At 40.3% G+C, this 20,999-nt stretch overlaps 1 protein-coding gene and 1 long non-coding RNA gene across 2 annotated transcripts; both read right to left on the reverse strand.

Moving 5' to 3' along the window:
* Positions 1 to 684: 684 nt before the first annotated feature.
* Positions 685 to 4,156, reverse strand: LOC144463730 (uncharacterized). Its single transcript, XM_078169130.1, has 6 exons — positions 3,978 to 4,156; positions 3,196 to 3,282; positions 2,707 to 2,966; positions 1,322 to 1,462; positions 1,012 to 1,135; positions 685 to 722 (listed from the first exon to the last, which is right to left on the reverse strand). The coding sequence occupies exons 1-6, from the start codon at positions 4,072 to 4,074 to the stop codon at positions 685 to 687; spliced, it is 747 nt and encodes a 248-aa protein (XP_078025256.1). The 5' UTR covers positions 4,075 to 4,156.
* Positions 4,157 to 4,574: 418 nt separating this feature from the next.
* On the reverse strand, positions 4,575 to 6,325 carry LOC144463756 (uncharacterized). The gene is made up of 3 exons (XR_013491765.1): positions 6,246 to 6,325; positions 5,929 to 5,999; positions 4,575 to 4,647 (listed from the first exon to the last, which is right to left on the reverse strand). It is a non-coding gene; the product is annotated as an uncharacterized LOC144463756 (long non-coding RNA).
* Between the last annotated feature and the right edge of the window lie 14,674 nt (positions 6,326 to 20,999).

The raw sequence follows: 20,999 nt of genomic DNA on the forward strand, positions 1-20,999 counted from the left end.
ACCGTACTTCTCATTTTATAACCTCAGTAAACTTTTTCAGTAAACTTTTAAAACTTACTTCCTCAATTTTGTTGTAGCTCTTCCCCTCCTTCCCTCTCTTTCCTTCCTCTGCCTTCCTTCTTTTCTCTCTCTTCCTTCCTCCTTTCCTTCCTTGCCTCCTTCCTCCCTTGTTTCCATCCTCTTTTCTTTTTTCCCCTCTGTCCCTCTTTCCTCCATCCTTTCTTTCCTCCCTCCTTCCTCCATCCCTCCTTTCCTTCCTTCCTCCCTCTGTCTTTATTTTTTCCTCCCTCTTCCTCTCCTTCCCTCTTTCCTTCCTCCTCCATCCTTCCTTCTTTCCTCTCTTTCTTCCCTCCTTCCTTCTTTCTGACGATTCTACTCGATCCTTCTCTGCTCCTCCCTCATGTCCAACAGGTAACTTCTGTGCGCACATTTTGAACATGGCGCTTTTCATATCCCCAAACTATTGGCCTAAAAGCCAGAGTCCACAAAGCAATGCCATCACACCTACACAAGCCCAAATCCAGAAACACTTGATTTGAGGGCCATGACCAAGTCCTGGTGAAACTTCTGGTAATTTTGGTAGTGGTCAGGGAGCCTCAACTTGTGGAAACAGGTGAGAGCCACTGGGTAAGTTGAGGTTACAACCTCAACTTTGAGATTTGATGATAGCAGCTCCCACCCAACCTAGAACCTCACGAGGTTGCGCAGGTCCTCCTGTGACGCTATGGAAGAAAAACATTTATTTGACACCTCAAAAGTATTCATCAGAACATGAAATTTGAGCACATAAAATGTACAAAATATCAAATACACCACAAGGGGGAGGATACACCATGGTATTAACCTTGCATGTTGACTAACAGTTGAGGTATATGTAATGCAACTATTTAATAATAAACTGTACTTACAGTATGTGCAATTTAGAGATGTGTACTGTGCTGTATGCTGGGTTTTTTTTCACAACTTTATTCCTCTACAAAATGAGATAACAGCTGCAATAGAAAACGGTACCTTCCTGGATGAATTTGCGCAAAAATCCAGTGACAAGACTGACTTTTTCCAGTGGAATGCGATCGTCGTCGTCATCATCACTGTCATAGTTAGGTTGTGGCCATTGAATGTGCTCCATCACAAGCTACAGGGAATCAAATACATGGTTCATGTTAGATTGAAACTGGTTAGATGCTGCTGAATGATCTTAAATACAAGTACAGCATTGATTTTAGATGTACACACCAACACATTTCATAAATGAAATTACACAGTATTTGCAAACAAATCACAACAATAATAAATACAATAAAGACACAAGGCAGCATACCTGTGGATTGAGTTCCTCAGTAGACTCCCGCGGGAAAATGATGTGGTGAACATCTGGTCTAGCTGAAAGAAGTGGCCAGATGCCTGTTTCTTTCAGCCCTTTGCGGATTTGTCTGATAGGCTGCTTAACACGTTTAAGTACCTGCAAAAAGAATTGACAGGCAGAAGGCAACAATTACTCTAAGGCACTGCGTGGGTGTAAAGATATAGTAGATTATATGACATGAAACACGGCACAGCTCCAATACCCATCTTAACTGGTTAGACCGTCATGTTACCATAATATTGTTTGACTAAGGTAATAGTTAAAAATGATTACTAACAGCATGTGAAAGCAGTTCCTGGAACAGCCAGTCACGATTGTTGGTGGTGGGAAAAAAAAAAAAAAGTGCAAGAATTTCTGAATTACCGTACATCAAAAGTTATTGCAATCAAAAAAAGGCAAAGAAATATAGTCAAGCCAACATCATGAGTAAATCACAGGTATACAAAAATCTATGGAAATCACATCTTGCCAGACATCTAAGCACTGTCTCATGTATTCCATCTATTTGATGAAGTGTGACATAAACACACATATCATGGTGCTCTTCGGGTGCATCAGTGGCTTGATCGGCCCAAGGGTGTCCTGATGGCTTTTACCTTAGTGCGTCATGATGTCTCTCATGTTGTGAGGAGCGGCTACAGCATCCCATACATTTTGTGAAATTGCTCTGCTTGTGGTTTCTGTAATAGTAGTTGTTTTATGGGAGTGGGTTATCAGCCCTCAGCCCAACCCCCAACCTGGAGGACCAGGGGATCACACTTCGACTGGTCTCTACCCTTAGACCTGTTCAGCGTGGGTAACCCTACCAGGACTAAAAGACTCCTGCTGACATAGCTCTAGGGGTCATGGAGACACACAAACCGGCCCACCACATTAAGGTGGTGATCCCTTTGGGGGGTAAACACACATATAGTAACTAGAAAATGCCATTTCTGAAGAAATTGCAGTGTGAATGTTGTCTGCTGAAAAGCTGGAGCCAAATTTGGATAGCTGAAGCTAAACTGAAGTGCTAAATTTAAGTTAAGATGAAGTAGCTGAAGCACAGAAGGAGGGAGGGAAAGAAAGGAAGAAAGACAGAAAGAAAGAGGTAGGGAGGGAGGAAGGATGGATGGTGGGAAGGAAAGAAGGAAGGAGGGAGGGAAGGAAGGAATAGAGGAAGAAAGAAAGACAGAAAGAAAGAGAGGAAGAAAGACAGAAAGAAAGAAGTAGAGAAGGAGGGAGGGATAGAGGAAGGATAGATGGAGGGAAGAAAGGGAGGAGGGAAGGAAAGAATGAAGGAGGGAGGAAAGAAAGAAAGAATATTGGTGTAGGACATGCCAACATTTAACCAAGTTACTCACAAAAACAATTGTTTCTCGATGATCAAGATCAGGGCAGTCCTGCAAGGTCAGAGCTGATGTAGCAGTGTCGGTGCTCCCACTAGTCAATAGAGTGACCACAGGCAGACTGACGCCAGAGAAACCAAAACCAGAATGCAGGAAAGAATGGCCTATCATCCGACCTGCCATCTGAAAAAGGTTGCTCTGTTGAAGTACAGCAACTGCAGATGGAACGCGATGTTCTTTTTCACCCTCAAAAAGGGTTGTAAGAGGAGCACTGCCTAAAAAGAAAAGGAGAAAAAATGTATTTATATACTAGTGCATATTTAAGTAGGTCCATCCCACATTCTGTACTTTGAATATGAACTGATATTCACATGATACAGAGCTCAGAGGTATAAAATGAAATTGTTATTAGAACTCCTTTGTGCCTGTATCTGTTGGAATTTTAAGGATTAGCGTAAAATGCTGTAAGCAGAGGTTATAGAGGATGTACTGCAGTCCAAACACCTAAATTTATAGTGAAGCCAGTCTTCAGTTTCTCCATGGTCATTGAAACAACATGTCGGTTGACACCTTTGCTGACTGCTGCATCTCCTTGAAAATAAAGATAACTTCAGATTAAAACCACAAAAAAATAAATGATATCCAATATACAGTTACTAAGACACTGCATGGCTATTGATCTAGCATGTATTGGCTTTTCTACCAACATATGCAACAACTTCGGTCTTTCATGTTTTAAATGGAATAGTTAAATTTTGATGAAAATTCAATCATTATCAACTCGCACTTATGCTGATGAAAGGTACATTCTAGCTTACAGCCACTAACGAGCACATGCACACTGGATGAAATGGTGTGTGAGCATGGTGAACGCATGTGCAAGTGCAGCTCTGAGCTGTGCTGCAACAGTGAAGATTTACGGTAGGCAAAAAAACAAATTACTTTTTTCTCAGCTATTCATAGAGTGGCTTTCGTAGACTTGGATCAAGGCACATTAGCAATTTGGAGGCATTTTTAGATTTTTGTTTTGTTTTGGTTGTTTAATGTTTTTTCAGTAGTTCCATAGTGACCTTTATGTGACAAAGCTGCAAGCTGTTTTCCTGTGAATCTCTAGGAGGATTTTATGGATTCAAAATATAATGACTGAATTTTCATTGAAACTATTCCTTTATGAAATATACATCTTTTATGCAAGTAAACAAACAGTCAACAAACAACAGTCAAAATTCATTCCATCTATAAAAGAAACAAAACAAAAAAACAAGTTACACTGTTTTCAGTAATACCTGTCAGCTTGCACTTGAAAGGAGCGGCCCAGTTAACATTATCCTTCTTATAGAAGGATATCAGTGAACTGTCCTGTTCTTCCACTGTGTGAAACATGTTGACTGACAGAAAGAGGCGTGGACATTCTGAGTTCCGGTCCAGTAGTTCTTCTCGGAACAACCGACATGCTGTTTGGGGATCTTCCTCATTCAGCCATGCTGAAAATTTAATTTAAAAAAAATAAAAGTTGTTGGTGCAAAGGAACTTCCAAATTGGATACTCATTTCAGCTTCTATTCCATAGTCAAACTAAATTTGTTGTCTCGACAGTAACCTTTTGGAAGCCCAGCATTGTAAAGCAATATGCTGTGGTAGGTACTTGGTATTAATATTACTTTTTTGATCATTGTTTTGTGTTTGTGAGTGATCACTTTAATGCATTTACAGCCTCAAAAATGGTCCAGTTTCAAGCTACCATCTAAACTACAGTATCTTAATAAAAGAAAACTGCATATGGAGCCAGAGTGTGTGACACTGTTTTTTTCTTCCAGTTCCAAACTACACCATGGCAGCAGTTGTTATGGATAAATTACCTGCTGAAACTGGCATTGGTGATCGTGGAACAGAGGGTCCTGGCAAATCCTCTTCCCTTGTTGGACTGGCTGCTTCACTGGAGTGAGCTATGTCCATTCTTAGGACAACCAAAAACCGGTTACAAGAAGAACATGTGAATGGGAAACAGAAAAACCATGAGTTGTGGTTATCTTTTTATTACATAAATATCTTCCTGCATATAGTATTTATACTAAGTCATGTATGAGGTGTGGGCAAAAAGAGGCAGGGTTGCTCCTGTTGTGAATGACTGACACACCGCACAATAATGGACTTTTAGCAGGTTCGAGCCATAACCCTTTTGAGTAGGTGTGCAAAGTTTCCTTGCTCTATCACCATCAGCACTTACATTACACATGCCTTTGCCTTTGTGCATTTCAAGCACCATCTGTGATGTATGCTGGATCAATGCTGCTACATCACCAAAACAGCAAGCCCTCAGCTCAAACTTCATTTGGAGAACAGAGAGAAGTCACAGGGAGACAAACTGTATCATTGTACTAATCTCCAATGACCTCTCTTAGGGCCAATCCCAATTGTACCCTTAACACATTGTCTAACCCCTTTGCCCTTGCTTTTGCGCACTCACGTCAAGTGAAGGGGTGTCCCAGTTCTCCATAAGGTTAAGGGATAGGGGAAGGGGAAGGGCTAGACAGCCCTTGAAACGAAGACAAACTCGGACCTCACTTGAAACCAAGGGGTAGAGAAAAAGCAGCCGAAGCGGGCTATAGATGTATATATATTTGTAATTATTATAATTAATTACATTATGACAGTCACATTTTTGTCATATTCCATCTTGTGTTGCTATATATAATGCAACCAGGTTCACTGAAGCTTTTTTTTGAATCGCTAATTTGTCATCCGCCGTTGTGCACTGTAATCGTTTTTTATCATGACGGCCCGCACTGCACTGTGGTGCACTGACCAGTTGTCAAACAAACCGGTGTAGTACACACACGCTGTTGATGATACATCAACGAGACTGCACACTTACTCACAAGGGTTATGGGTGAAACCAGCAAAATGGCAATAACTGTGTTGTGCGCCATTCGTTCACAACAGGATCAGTCCTGCATCTTGTTGCTTGCACCTCGTATAATCAGATGAAAAGCTTAGAAAGTATGTAGATCTCGTCTGATTGCAATTACAAATGTGCAACACATGCTCTGATGCAGCCACTGCAGTTATAACATTATAGCATATTAAACTCTAAAACAGAAACAGGAGCATTCACAGTACATAATACTCTAGTTAGGTGTCACACTCTTAACATAGAAACTGAGGACATGTTCTTAGTGGGTCATGGGTCCTCAGATTCTATCTTTTAACTTGAATCCATTAGTCATAACCTTCTTACCTGTCACCACAAGCACTTGCATGGGATGGGAGGACATCAATTGGAAATGACTGGAGACAGATTGGACAAACCTGCCAAAAAATAATTTAATGACAGATCAAATAATTATAAGTGGTTTGTTAAATGAATTTCTGTCAAGAGATATATTTGCTAGCTATAGGATTATTTGATCTTATACAGTACAAAAGGACAGTTTGATGTTAATGCACCTGCAAGCATCATGTACTGAACTGTCTACTACCTTGCTTCACATGGTGAATAAATGATGTTTTATTACAGAATTGCAAATAACAAAAAAGACAGCACTGAATGACTACCTCGGAGGATTCTCCCATCACACCATTTGGCTGCTCAAGAACCAAGCAATCTTCATCCCCACAGCACGTCTCTGATTCACTCTCCTAAAGTAAGACAGAAAGACAGCCATCTGGACAAACTAAAAATGTACATGTGTATTTGAGAAAGGAGAGAAATGTAATAACTTACATTCAATGTGCCATTACATCCCTCAACGTGCAAAGGCAACATCTGCAAAGTTATTTGCTTTTCACATGAAATGCACGTTGCCTGTGGCATCTTTGCGAACTCTGGTGCATCATAGGGTAGTGGTTCCTTCGACAGCTGCTCTTGTAGTGGGACAACAAAAATGACATTTTTGCCATTGTTAGACGCCAATTTTAGTAGCCTTGCTGAGTACCCCTCAGAGTCAGTTGCAATAACTGACAGGTTGCGACGTCCACTGCCGCCTATTTAAAAATAGAAACAGGCAAGATACAAGAGTCCTTTAAAACCTTGCATACATACATTAATATCAGGCAAATCAGTCATTATTTACTCACCATCATGATGATGGAAGGCCAGGTGAATCTTTTGAATCCATAATACACTTATATTTATACACTTACCCTCAGATTCACTTTGACAGTTGCAGCACTCTCCCGTAAAACAGAGGCCCAAAAAACCCATAAAAATGCCTCCAAACATCTTGTGTGCCTTTATCCAAGTCTTTTGAAGACACTACATGTTGAGTTGACTTGAAAAGATGTCATTTACAGTGTTTTTTCTGTTTGTTGCCTCAATCGTCACTGTTGCTATACAGCTCAGAGCACTGTTGTGGCTTCAATCTATGATTTACAGTGACGATTTAGACTAAAAACACGGTATACATTATATTTTTCTGGTCAACTGCACATGGCTCCCTCAAGGAACTTTAAAAGTTTAAAAAAACAGCCTACGTTGCAGAACCAATGAGCTCCGTCCATCGCATGTCAGCCAGCCCGCAATACTCGGCTCAAACTACAAAACTAGGGGGTGTTGATAAAAAAAATAATGCTAATAATGTGATGTGAATTGTATTTCAAAGTGGGATGTAACATGACACATCTAGAGCTTTGAATGTGGAAAAATATTAACATCCATACTTTGTAGGGTGTGCATCTCACTGACTGAGACCGATTCGATACGTAACTCGATACATGTTCAACGATACGATATGTCTTAGAAAGTTTTAAACAGCCAACGATTCGGTTTGATATGATTTAGCTCTGTCACGATACGATTCGATATGATGCAATACATGAAAATGCAATGTGTGAATCTTTACATTTTGATTCTATTAATGCTACATTTGTAGAGTGCTATTAGTTGCAAAAAGACATCCAGATAGTTTTACTAAATATAGTAACAGTAGAGACAGAGAGAAGGAGACATTACAGCGGTGTTAACATCTTAATGAGTCTCATGTGTAAATGAGATCTTGTAGCCTAAATGAGAATCTGTGAACAAACTTTAAAACTGTTTAAAATATGAGTATTTTTGCAGTAAGATGATCTGCTGCTCTGTTTCATATGAAGAGTGCTGTGGTTTGATCAGTGTGGAGGAACAGTGATGCTCCGTGTTTCCTGCTCTCTCAGTCACATGACGTCTCTGTGGGTCAGACTCGTGGCTCTGTTCTCTGCTGTCAGACACGTTTTACATAAATGATCTCCAGCAGAGTTTCTCATCTTTCTTATAAAACACAGCAGGCGTTCAGCAAGAGCGGTGCAGGCAGAGGCAGGAGGAGAGAGAAAATGGAGGAAAGTTAAAACAGCACTTCATTGATGGCAAAAATTAAACATATGCGCATCCTAACGAGATATATTGATACGCTAGTGCTGAATCGATTTGTTTCTGATTCATGTTCAGCTTTTTACCGATACAGGCCGTCTGAACCGATGCACTCATATCTAACACATTAAGGTCCGATGCATCAGATGCACGAGTGAATCGTTACACCCCTAATACTTTGTCATTGGAAATTTAGTTAAGAGGATACCTGTCGACTTGAAGAACATCCACCCTCCTTTTAAATCCTTTAGTTTGGGATATTCATCTTCAAGAGCAGCAACAATCTTTAAAACACATTGAAATAACATTCACTATGCAGCAAGTGATTAACATTTTTTATCATTAAGCATTCAACAATATGCATAAAGCTAGGGCTAGACAATATATCGTAATTGGTCGCGTTTCCCAATAAAGATTGTTCTTTGGACTTAAGAAGTTCTTTGGTAAGAAGGATCGCTAAGATAAGAGTGTTTCCCAAATCTATTGTGCTCAAAATATCACCAGAAATGCTTTGCAACATCCACCAGTTCCTTATCTCCTAACGCCGAGTGTAAATAACTCTGTTCATATGAGAGAGTGTGTGTTTTGTCTCCTACCTGTGTTACGCTTGCACCATGGGTAGCTATTACTAGTTGACTGATGAGCTCTATGCTGTTCAGGCTCGTTGGTATCATATGCAGGATTGCCGTGCAAATGTTGTCAAGTTGGCATTAATATGGATAAAACTACCCATTTCCACTCTCCATAACCCTATTTTTGCTCAAAAATCCACGTTTTCCTCACGTTTTTGTCTTCATTGATATGGAAACACTTCTGAGCTCGTCAGTCAACTAGTAATGTCTACCCAGGGAGCAAATGTGAACAAGACACACACCACAGCGCCTCTTTCATATGAATGGAGTTATTCACACTCAGTGTTGTGTGATAAGAACTGGTGGATGTTACAAAGCATTTCTGGTGATATTTTGAGCACAATAGAGGCCAAAGTTGCGGTGTAAAACTTTTGCCCCCATTACTTGCGCTGTTGAGCAGATACATAGCAGGAGAGCTCCGTCCTGTCTGCACATAATTTTCTCAGGTCTTTCCCTACTGTAGTACTCCGTGACCTAGAGCTGTACAGCTTTATGTTGGAAATGGCTGGAGTTCTTCTTTAAGATCGCTCTTTAAGAAGCTCTTAATAGCTCTGTCCAGTCATTGCAGATGCAGAACCCATGTGACGTGGTGTCAGCATGTCACTTGTGCCACAGCTTTGAGCACACATGAGACATATAGAGTCAAGATTCAAAGTGTTTAATGTCATATGCACAGTAAGGACATGCGTTTCCCTGCACAATGAAATTCTTTCTTTGCTGTCACCAATTAATGCTAAATAATATAAATCTGACATATAAAATAGATCAAAAATATATATGATGTGCACTGTTTAAATATCTCCTTGCTTAGTGCTTAGTGTAATATTAATTTGTCTGGATAGTGGCCGTTTGGTCACTAAGAAGACTCTTCAGAGTGGGTCAGCTCAAAGACTTCCTGCTTAGTGAAAGAGCTTCTTAGACTAAGAGCGTGTTTGGGAAACGTATTCTTCTTTCACGGGAGGCTTAAGAGCAACCTAAAGAGGTTCTTAGCGCTAAGATCTTCTTAACTGCTTTTGGGAAACACGGCCATTATGTTGACATCGCGCAATGACACAAGATATCGTTACATTTTGGATATTTGGATGGATATGTTGCCTTTTCATGATTTTAAAGGCTACATTACAGTAAAGTGAAGTTATTTTCTTACTTCAAACTGTTCGATAATTTGTCTTTACATACTTTGTCATTATATCATCCACATAACTGTTAATTATACAAAATCTCATTGTCTTAATATTTTGTGAAAGCGCCAATAAAAATCATCCATACTATATTGTTGCAATATCAATATCAAGGCATTACATAAAACATATTGTGATATTTGATTTTGTCTGTATTGCCTAGCTCTACATTGAGCATTATGCAATGCTGCAAACAATACAATAGATTACCTCATTGTGATTGCAGTGGTCTGGAAGACTGATCAATCGCTTCCCAAGGCCAGCATGAGAAAGTTCCAGCTCTTCTGAGCCCTTAGGTGTGAGCTGACTGGGTCCCGAGAGTGCATAGACGTTAAAGTCTGTCCTTTTCACCACACAATTGGCAGGGGTGGTGAAACGTTTTTTCTCTCTTGGCGGATCAAAGCGGAACATACTTGGGAACTGCCTGATGTGAGAGTGAGAAAAACAATATGTGAGGAAAACCAGATAGTCTACATTAATATTGGTGAATTGCAAAAATGTATGGCTTTAGTTGATAGTTTTGCTTTCAGTAATTGAAAGTATAAACAGAGAAGCATAAAATACAGTGACTCTGTTCAGTACCATTACAGCCACAGTGCTTGCAGTATTCCAGACACCAATATTCAATGCATCAGAAAATATTTATCACTGTTCATAAATGTCACTTAGATACAATACCTGGCAATTAGCTTTACCTACATACTATACCAAATCTTTGTTGGACTGACAGATTAATCTTTTCTGAAGGTTAAAAAGAGCCCAGCGGTTGTACAGACCAACTAAGGTTTGAATTGCAGCAGATGAGGACATAGAAAAGATTATGGAAACATATTGAAAAATCCTTTGCTTCTGAGTTCATACAACACAAGCAAGAATTTAGTCAGGCAAGAACACACCATCCATTTGATTTTGTAGTGGCAAATGTATAAACACTGTAGTGAATTAAATACATCACCTTTTCGTGGCCTGGCTAACCCTACCATTGGTAGGCCCGGGTACAATGTACCTCCTGCCCCGCCAGTTGCATTCACTGCCCTGACTGGTGCAGTAGGCCTGGGTACAGTTTGGGTGCTAGCTCCTGCCCTGACAAGTGCATCCCTGCTCGGTTCCGCACTGCCCCCTGCAGCCCTCCCTGACAGCTCCTGGGTCAATAACTCCACAAAGGCCCGTGCTGCTACCTCAATTTGTGATGATAGTGCCTGTAAAACAGTTATCTTATTTTCACCAACTTTGAATTCATCACAACTTGGCTTAAGGTCTTAACACAATGAACAACACAACAACGCTACTACTCGCCGGCAAATACTGTATTACTGTATAGAGGTGGACGTTATTGAGCTACCCAGTGTATAAAAGTGAATCCATATTGATGAAGTACATAAACATGCTCATGTGTTTGTTAGTGACACAATCAAACAATAGTCTATAATATACTGTAGTAAGATAACACTGCTTAACGAGTACATTTTGCTGCACACAGTTAAATACTTTTATTGAAGTTTGAATTCAATAGTAAATTACTCGGCACTTCTACTTTTACTGAAGTAAAAGATCTGTTTACTTCTTCCACCACAGTCTGAGTGCTGCACAGTGTGATAAACCCTAGTTATTTCAGCTGCTGCTACCTTTATCTGTCTGGCTATCATCTTTGAGTATCAGTAAAAATGCAACCATAGAGTCACACGTATTATGTCGCGACTAGCTACATATCGTATTCTCAGTTGACTCGCACTTTACCACCGGTGAGCGGAGCTAAACGACAGTGAGGGGTTCACCAGCACTTGACCGAAATGTAAACAGACTGGTATCAGATACAGCCCCATGATGACAACCTTAACCGCTGTCTTCGCAGCCACTGAATAAAAGCCAGAATGAAGAAAAGCGTCTGTCTTGCAGTGGTTTGACTGATTATGTGGGATGAGGGAAAGGTGCTAAAAATACTGTGCAGTCCCGCTCAAAGCGGGACATCTGGACACCCTGGTCGAAACCAGCAGCTATTACAGACATGAGACGCTGTGCTTTAACGTAACGTTACGCTTTAACATGTATCTTACTCTTACGTTAGCGTCAGTTACACGGTGCAATTATACCAACTAAGCAAGTTTCAGATAATTTGCTAACTAACTGGGCTACCACACACTTTAGGAAAACCAATCACTAATAATTCAATGAAGAGTCATGATTTACAACAAGTGGATACACTTACCACCATGTTGCAATTTACACCTCTTGACCATATGCTCTTGACCTTCTTCTTCTTCTCTTCCTTATTAATTTGGCGGTCAGCAAACAATGTAGTGGTGCATTACTGCCACCTTCTGACGCTACGACGTTAAAACATACCCCGCGTGGGGGTGGTGGCGGGACGCTCATGTGATTGGCTGAAGAGGAAGGAGACATCTGATTGGCTACCTATATCCCCTTGGTAGAAAAAATGCATTTGTGGATCGGGTCATGTCAGGGGAGTCTCAAAAAGATTCACACACAAATGCGCGGAGGTTCACAAAATAAAAGCATTTGTATATGAATGTATCAACATCCACATATGTTTTGATGAAAATTGCAAATACTTTTTAAATACAATATATAAATAAATAAAATATATAAAAATACATATATTTGTGGATTTTTATTGCATATATTTAAAACAATAAATATGTGTGCATCAGAAATACATTTGTGAAACTTTTTTGGTTATTTGTGGATTTTTTTTACATTTATATAAAATGCCAAATATATGTGTGTGCATTGAAAATATTTGTGTGGAGAGAGTCATTTATATATAAATCTTAACATGTATTTGTGAATCCTTCTGTGTGCATTTATTAATATTGAGACTGATGTAACTCCATAGTCCAGGAGGTGTGTTTCATTTTAAATATAATGTCACTAATATAATGTCATTAACTGATGTCGCGTTGTGACATTGGGTTAGTGCATAGTGATGGTAAAAGTGTGGTGTTGCAGTTTGATTGTCTGGATGATCTCTATGGATAGATCTGTTGTTTGGCAGACAGTCTCAGCTCTAGGCAGAAGCTCTTTGAGCTGTGTGGCGTTAGTGTCAGTGAGGGTGCAAGCCCAATGCTGTCTTGTGTTTCTGTGAAAAGCTGTATTACTGAGATGAGTACTGCTCCAGTGGCAGAGTCTAGTGATGTTTCTGAGGCCAGGGTAAAACACATTTCCTCAGGAAATTGTGTGTCTGAGTGTGGTGTTGGTGTAACTGTAAGTTCAGCACTGTCTGGCATTTCTGTTGTGACTTTAGCCAGTCAGGTGAGCAGTGGTTCAGCAGCAGAGTCAACAGTTAGTGATGGTAGAAAGCGTAAAATTTCTTCTCGCACTAGTGTGTTGAAGAAATTAAAGACATTTGATGTTAGTGAGGTTAATGCAGATGTAGAATTTGTTAGTGCTGCGGCAAATGAGGAGCTGCTCTTCCAACCTCTTAGTGTAGATGTCTGTAAAGCTTTGTGTAGCAAGTTGAATATAGAGTTTGGTAAGGTCAGTGGTTCAGTGTCCACAGAGGTGGGGCTGTTAGGGGTCCCGTGTTTAAAAGAGAGGATTGTGGCTGATGGTAACTGCTTCTTCAGAGCTATCTCTCAGGCTCACAGAAGCACCATCGCAAGATTAGGCTAGCTGTATGTAAGGAGTTAGAAAGGAATGCAGATAAGTATGCAAGTCTTCTGAGAAGTGAGTATTCATCTGTTTCAGAGTATCTTCAGCAGTCCAGGATGAGAAATGTGAACAGTTGGGCTACAGAGGTAGAAATCCAGGTCACAGCAGATTGGTTAGGGAGTTAGTGTGTGTACTTTTTATGATGGACATTGGTTGAAGTACAAGTGTAACACTACGTGTTTGTCAGCAGAGTGTATTTATGTAGAGAATGTCATGGGACAGCATTTTGAGAACACTGTTTGTGTGCATAAGCCTGGACTGCAGATTTGTTATAGTTACTGTAAACTTAGTGATGTGTCAGGTTATAGCATTAGGTCTAGAGTGACAGATGTTGTGGATAGTGAGAAGTTAGCCGTTGGATGTAATGAATGTGTAGGGTCTGAAGGCGTAGATCGTAAGCCTGTAAAATCAAAGTATTTGAGGCAGAGAAAAAGGACACAGGAGAAAATCAGTAGGTTGCTTAGGGAGAGACGTAAAGTAAAGTTTATGAAGATGTATCAGGAGAACGTATTGTATAGAGAAAGTGTTAAAGCGAGGAAGGTTAGTAAATATACAGAGAACATCCAGCACAGGCAGAGGGTTAAAGCGATTAGTAAAGCTAAGAGTATAGCGAAGTATAGAGAAAGCATCGAGCACAGGGAGAAAGTTAAAGCAATTAGTAAAGCTAAGAGTATTAAGAAGTATAGAGAAAGCATCGAGCACAGGGAGAAAGTTAAAGTGAGTTGTAAAGCTAAGAGTATAGTGAAGTATAGAGAAAGCATCGAGCACAGGGAGAAAGTTAAAGCGCTGAGTGTTAATAAATATAGAGAAAGGGTTGAGCATGGAGAGAGGGTTATGGATAGCGTCAGGTTGAGTAGGAAGCAGAGGATGGACAAGTCAGTCGACTTTGGTTTTGTTATGGAGCAGTTTTTGGAAAAGGTCAGAGATGGTCCAGATTTTGTGTGTTGTGTGTGTCATAGGTTGTTGTTTAGAAATCAGGTGCAGAGCTGTGTAAGGGAAGTGTATGGTACAAGTTTAGCTACAGCGGGTATTGCAGAATAGTGCATTAGTGAGAAGTATTTGCATAGATGTAACGATCAGTGTGTTGTGCCTTGTCAGTTGGTGTTGTCTAGAGGTCAGCTGTGGATTTGTCATATGTGTCATCGTAAGATTAGTGCAGGTGAGATGCCAGCTAAATGTTGGAGTAATAACTTGGATGTTGATCCTGTTCCACCAGAACTGGGATGTCTGAATAGTATAGAGCAGCATTTGATAACCTTGCATATTCCTTTTATGAAAATGTTGGCATTGCCTAACGGGGGGCAAAATGGAGTACATGGTCCAGTGACCTGTGTTCCCGCCAACATTATGCAAACTAGTAATGTGTTGCCGCGTTCGAGTATGGAAGGGTAAGTTGACATATAAGGGACATTACGAGTACCAGTTTGTGGATCCGTTGCATGTAAGACAGGTGCTGGAGTATTTAAAGAGGACCAATGTTCATTACAGAGACATAGAGTTTAATGAGGAGTGGATTAATGAGTTTTGTAGGCAGGAAGATGGGGACAGTGAAGAGGCTGGATCAGCTAGTGAGGATAAAGCTGGTAGAGGAAGTGAGGAAGCTGTTACAGGAAGTGAGGTTGTTGGTCAGGTTGTAGAAAAGGCTGAGGTTGATGATTTAGCAGAATCAGCAGACATAGTACAAGATGAAATGTTACATGACAGACAGCAGCACTGCATGTTTCAGGACACTTTTCTTATGCCTGTTGATATTGGTCAGGAAGCATTAGATCAGTATTTTGATGATATCGTGAATATAGCGCCTGCAGAGGGAAATAGTCCAGTTAGGATGCTTTCTGACCAGAGTAATAAAGTAAAGTGTTTCCCTGTGTTGTTTCCTGTGGGTTAGAAGACCTTCCATGACAGTCGGCGTTATCAGTTGAGTCTGTCGCGTTATTTCAACAATAGGATTATGCACTGCAATGGTCGTTTTGCATGTAATGTAGAGTACATATTTTTTGCTCAGTACATGTCAGAGGTTGATCAGGTGATGTCGAGTGTTTCTGTAGCGTTGTGTAAAGGTAAGGAAGGTCAGAGGTCTCAAAGGATTAGTCAGAGTATGCTGAAGGATGAGGAGTCTCTGAAGCAGTTGTTGCAGTTTGATGATGGATTTAGGTTTTTAAAGCCTCTTTGTGGGACTCCTGCGTTTTGGATGTCCGTGCAGAAGGACGTCTTGGCGTGTGTGCGTCAGTTAGGGATTCCGACGTGGTTTTGCTCGTTTTTGTCTGCAGATCTGCGCTGGCAAAATCTCCTGACCAGCATCCTGAAGCAGGAAGGCAGAACACAGACGGTAGAGGATTTGGAGTGGGCAGACAGGTGTTAGTTACAGCAGTGAGGATGTTTGATTACAGATGGCATTGTTTTCTGAACGAGGTTCTCATGTCTCCTGCTCAACCAATTGGCAAAATCATAGATTATTTTTATTGAGTCGAGTTTCAGCAGCGTGGTTCTCCTCATGTTCACTGTCTGTTTTGGATTGAGGGTGCTCCCCAAATTGATAAGAATACAGATGAGGAGGTTGTAAAGTTTATTGATAAGTACGTATCGTGTTACCCTCAGATGATGGTGCATTATTGGACATTGTGTCATCAGTGCAAACACATTCCAAACGACATTCAAAGTCATGCAGGAAAAAGAAGACTGTATGTTGTTTCAATTTCCCAAAACCTGTGTCTGAGCGTACATTTATTTGTAAAATAGAAGAAAAAAAATGCACATGTGACAAGAAGGAGGCAGAGAAGACAGGGGAGGATCCTCAGTCAGAAGACAAACCAGTCTGTAGGTGTTTTGACAGGAATAACAAGATGAGAGTAGAGATTGTGAGGTCTATATTGGAATCTGTTAAGAAAGCAGTGGAAAGTGAGTCATTTGGTAGTGTAGAGGAGTTATTTATGAGTGTGGGCATTAATCAGGAGATTTTTGAAATGGCATATAGGAGAATGCAAAAGAAGACCAAGGTAGTTTATAAGAGAGGAGTAAATGAAGTTTGGGTCAATCAGTATAGCAAGCAGTTGTTGAAGTGTTGGAATGCTAATATTGATGTGAGCTTTGTAACTGATGCGTATGCAGTTGTTGTGTATATAATATCGTATATTACAAAAGCAGAGAGAGAAATTGGCCTGTTATTGAGTAATGCCCAAAAAGAAGCCAAAAACCAAGGAAATGTCTCAGCTAAAGATGCGTTGAAGAAGTTGGGTAGTGTGTATTTGCATAATAGTCAGAGACTAGACTCGGAGACACAGTCCTATACGCCTCTCTGAGCTTCTAGTTCAGTTACCCAGCCATAGTTTTCATAGTTTTATACAAACGGTGTCTGTCCCCCAACCACCTAAATTATTTAAATCTAAAATTAAACAAAGAGGAGTTGTGCATAACAACCTCATAAAAATTAAAACCGAAAGAAAGACAAAACAGGAGAATTAAATGCGGACTGTTAAATATCAGGTCTCTATCGTCTAAAGCAGTGTTAGTAAACGAATTAATATCAGATAATCATATTGATTTACTCAGTCTCACTGAAACCTGGCTGTGTCAAGATGAATATGTCAGTCTCAATGAATCCACTCCTCCCAGTCATAATAATACCCACATTCCTCGAGGCAGCGGCCGGGGAGGGGGAGTTGCAGCCATTTTTAACTCTAGTCTGTTAATCAGCCCTAAACCTAAACTAGATTATAATTCATTTGAAAGCCTCGTTCTTAGTCTTTTACATCCAACCTGGAAAACCTCGCAGCCACTTTTATTTGTTATAGTGTACCGTGCTCCTGGCCCGTATTCTGAATTTGTATCTGAATTCTCAGAGTTTTTATCCAGTTTAGTTCTTAAATCAGATAAAGTTATTATTGTAGGCGATTTTAACATTCATGTCGACGTTGATAATGACTCCCTGGCTACTGCGTTTATCTCATTATTAGACTCCATTGGCTTCAGTCAGGGTGTACATGAACCCACTCATTGTTTTAACCATACCATCAATCTAGTTCTGACGTATGGAATTGAAATTGATAACCTAAAAGTCTTTCCACAGAATCCCTCGCTATCGGATCCTTATCTGATTACTTTTGATTTCTTTTTACTCGATTACACGCCACTCAAGAACAGTTACTATACTAGATGTTTATCAGATAGTGCTGTCGCAAAATTTAAGGAAAAGATTACTCCGTCGTTAAATTCAATACCAAGTCCCTCAGTAACAGAGGTTTCCTGTACCGACTTTGATCATTTTGTCGATAGCGCTGTAGGCTCGCTGCGAACAACACTTGACTCTGTAGCTCCTCTTAAAAAGAAGTTAAAAAAGCAAAGAAATTTCGCTCTTTGGTATAACTCTCAAACCCGTAAGTTCAAACAAATATCGCTAAAGTTTGAAAGGAATTGGCGATTGACCAAACTGGAAGAATCTCGTTTAATCTGGACAGACAGTCTCAAAACTTATAAGAGGGGCCTCAGCAATGCCAGAGCAAACTATTACTCAGCATTAATAGAAGAAAACAAGAGCAACCCCAGGTTTCTTTTCAGCACTGTAGCCAGGCTGACTGAGAGTCAAACTATTGAGCCTTGTATTCCTTTAGCCCTTAGCAGTAACCTCAAACACAGCTGTAAGACCTAATATATATTTAGATTGCTTCTCCCCAATTTCTCTTCAAGAATTGACCGCAGTGATTTCTTCATCTAAATCATCAACGTGTCTCTTAGACCCCATCCCAACTAGGCTACTTAAGGAGGTCTTTCCTTTAGTTAACACTCATATATTAGGTATGATCAATATATCCTTATTAACAGGCTATGTACCACAGTCTTTTAAGGTAGCTGTAATTAAACCTCAACTAAAAAAGCCCACCCTGGATCCAGAGGTGTTAGCCAACTATAGACCAATATCTAATCTTCCCTTTATGTCAAAGATCCTTGAGAAAGTAGTCGCAGACCAGCTGTGTGATTTTCTCCATGATAATAATTTATTTGAGAATTTCAGTCAGGATTTAGAGTGCATCATAGCACTGAGACAGCACTAGTTAAAATTACAAATGACCTTCTGATTGCTTCAGACAAAGGACTTGTCTCTGTACTTGTTTTATTAGATCTTAGTGCGGCGTTTGACACAATTGACCATCAAATTCTACTGCAGAGACTGGATCACTTAATTGGCCTAAAAGGTTCTGCACTAAGCTGCTTTAAATCTTATTTATCTGATCATTTTCAGTTTGTTGACGTTCATAACGAATCATCCGTACGTACCAAAGTTTGTTTTGGAGTTCCGCAAGGTTCTGTGCTCGGACCAATCCTATTTACTCTATATATGCTTCCTTTAGGTAACATCATTAGAAATCACTCTATAAAATTCCATTGTTATGCGGATGATACTCAGTTGTATTTATCGATGAAGCCAGAAGAAAGTAATCAATTAACTAAACTCCATAACTGCCTTAAAGACATAAAAACTTGGATGAGCACCAATTTCCTGATGTTAAATTCAGACAAAACTGAAGTTATTGTTCTTGGCCCCAAACAACTCAGAGACTCTTTATCTGATGACATAGTTTCTCTAGATGGCATTGCTCTGGCCTCTACCACTACCGTAAGAAACCTCGGAGTAACATTTGATCAAGATTTGTCTTTTAATTCTCATTTAAAACAAACCTCACGGACTGCATTTTTTCATCTGCGTAATATTGCGAAAATTAGGCCCATCCTGACCCGAAAAGATGCAGAAAAATTGGTCCACGCTTTTGTTACCTCTAGGCTGGATTACTGTAACTCTCTATTATCAGGTAGCTCTAGTAATTCCTTAAAAACTCTCCAGCTAATTCAGAATGCAGCAGCACATGTACTAACAGGAACTAAGAAACAAGATCATATTTCTCCTGTTTTAGCTTCTCTGCACTGGCTCCCTGTAAAATCCAGAATTGAATTTAAAATCCTACTGTTAACTTATAAAGCTCTAAATGGTCAAGCTCCGTCATATCTTAGTGAGCTCATAGTGCCATATTATCCCACCAGAACACTGCGCTCTGAGAACGCAGGGTTACTCGTGGTCCCTAAAGTCTCCAAAAGTAGATCAGGAGCTAGAGCCTTCAGCTATCAGGCTCCTCTCCTGTGGAATCATCTTCCTGTTACGGTCCGGGAGGCAGACACCGTCTCCACATTTAAGACTAGACTTAAGACTTTCCTCTTTGATAAAGCTTATTAGTTAGGCTTATAAGCTTATAAGCTAGTTAGGGCTGGCTCAGGCTTGCCCTGTACCAGCCCCTAGTTAGGCTGACTTAGGCCTAGTCTGCCGGAGGACCCCCCTATAATACACCGGGCACCTTCTCTCCTTCTCTCTCTCTCTCTCGTATTCTATTACTGCATCTTGCTAACTCGGCCATTCTGGATGTCACTAACTCGGCTTCTTCTCCGGAGCCTTTGTGCTCCACTGTCTCTCAGATTAACTCATATCACAGCGGTGCCTGGACAGCGTGACGTGTGTGGTTGTGCTGCTGCCGTGGTCCTGCCAGATGTCTCCTGCTGCTGCTGCCATCATAAGTCATTAGTCATACTTCTACTGTTATTATACACATATGACTATTGTCACACATGTATACTGCCAGATATTAATACATACTTTCAACATATTGCACCACAGTAGCCAAAACTATAACTATAATATTATTACTTTCAATAATGTTGTTGTAAGCTACTGTTATTACCTGCATCTCTCTCTCTGTCTCTCTCTCTGTCTATCTTTCTGTCTCATTGTGTCATACAGATTACTGTTAATTTATTATGCTGATCTGTTCTGTACGACATCTATTGCACGTCTGTCCATCCTGGAAGAGGGATCCCTCCTCAGTTGCTCTTCCTGAGGTTTCTACCCTTTTTTTTCCCCGTTAAAGGGTTTTTTTTGGGGAGTTTTTCCTTATCCGCTGCGAGGGTCATAAGGACAGAGGGATGTCGTATGCTGTAAAGCCCTGTGAGGCAAATTGTGATTTGTGATATTGGGCTTTATAAATAAAATTGATTGAAATTGATTGATAATAGGGACGTTAGTGCTCAGGAGGCAGTGTATAGGTTAACGAACTTGCATTTGAAGGAGTGCTCTAGGAAGGTTGTGTTTGTGCCGACAGGGAATAATATAGTGAAGATGAGTTTACCCCTCAGTGTTTTGAGGCAGAGAGCATCTGCACATGATCTTAGCACAGAAGATATGTGGATAAAGAGCTTCATGGTTGGATATAGGAACAGGCCCGACGGTGATGTGTTTGAAAATATGTGTATGGCGACATTTGCGTCGGAGTATCGTGTTCTTTCCAAAAACGAAAAGTCTCCGGACATGATTCGATTGAAAAATGATTTGGGCTTCATTTTGAAGAGAACACGTACTCAGTTTGCGGTTGTTCGGAACATGCGTGTTAGTTTGGAAAAACATCCAGAGTTGCATTTTCAGAGTTTGCTGCAGTTGTTCCTTCCA

Source organism: Epinephelus lanceolatus, chromosome 6, assembly GCF_041903045.1.
Source record: "Epinephelus lanceolatus isolate andai-2023 chromosome 6, ASM4190304v1, whole genome shotgun sequence".
Lineage (NCBI taxonomy): Eukaryota > Metazoa > Chordata > Actinopteri > Perciformes > Serranidae > Epinephelus > Epinephelus lanceolatus.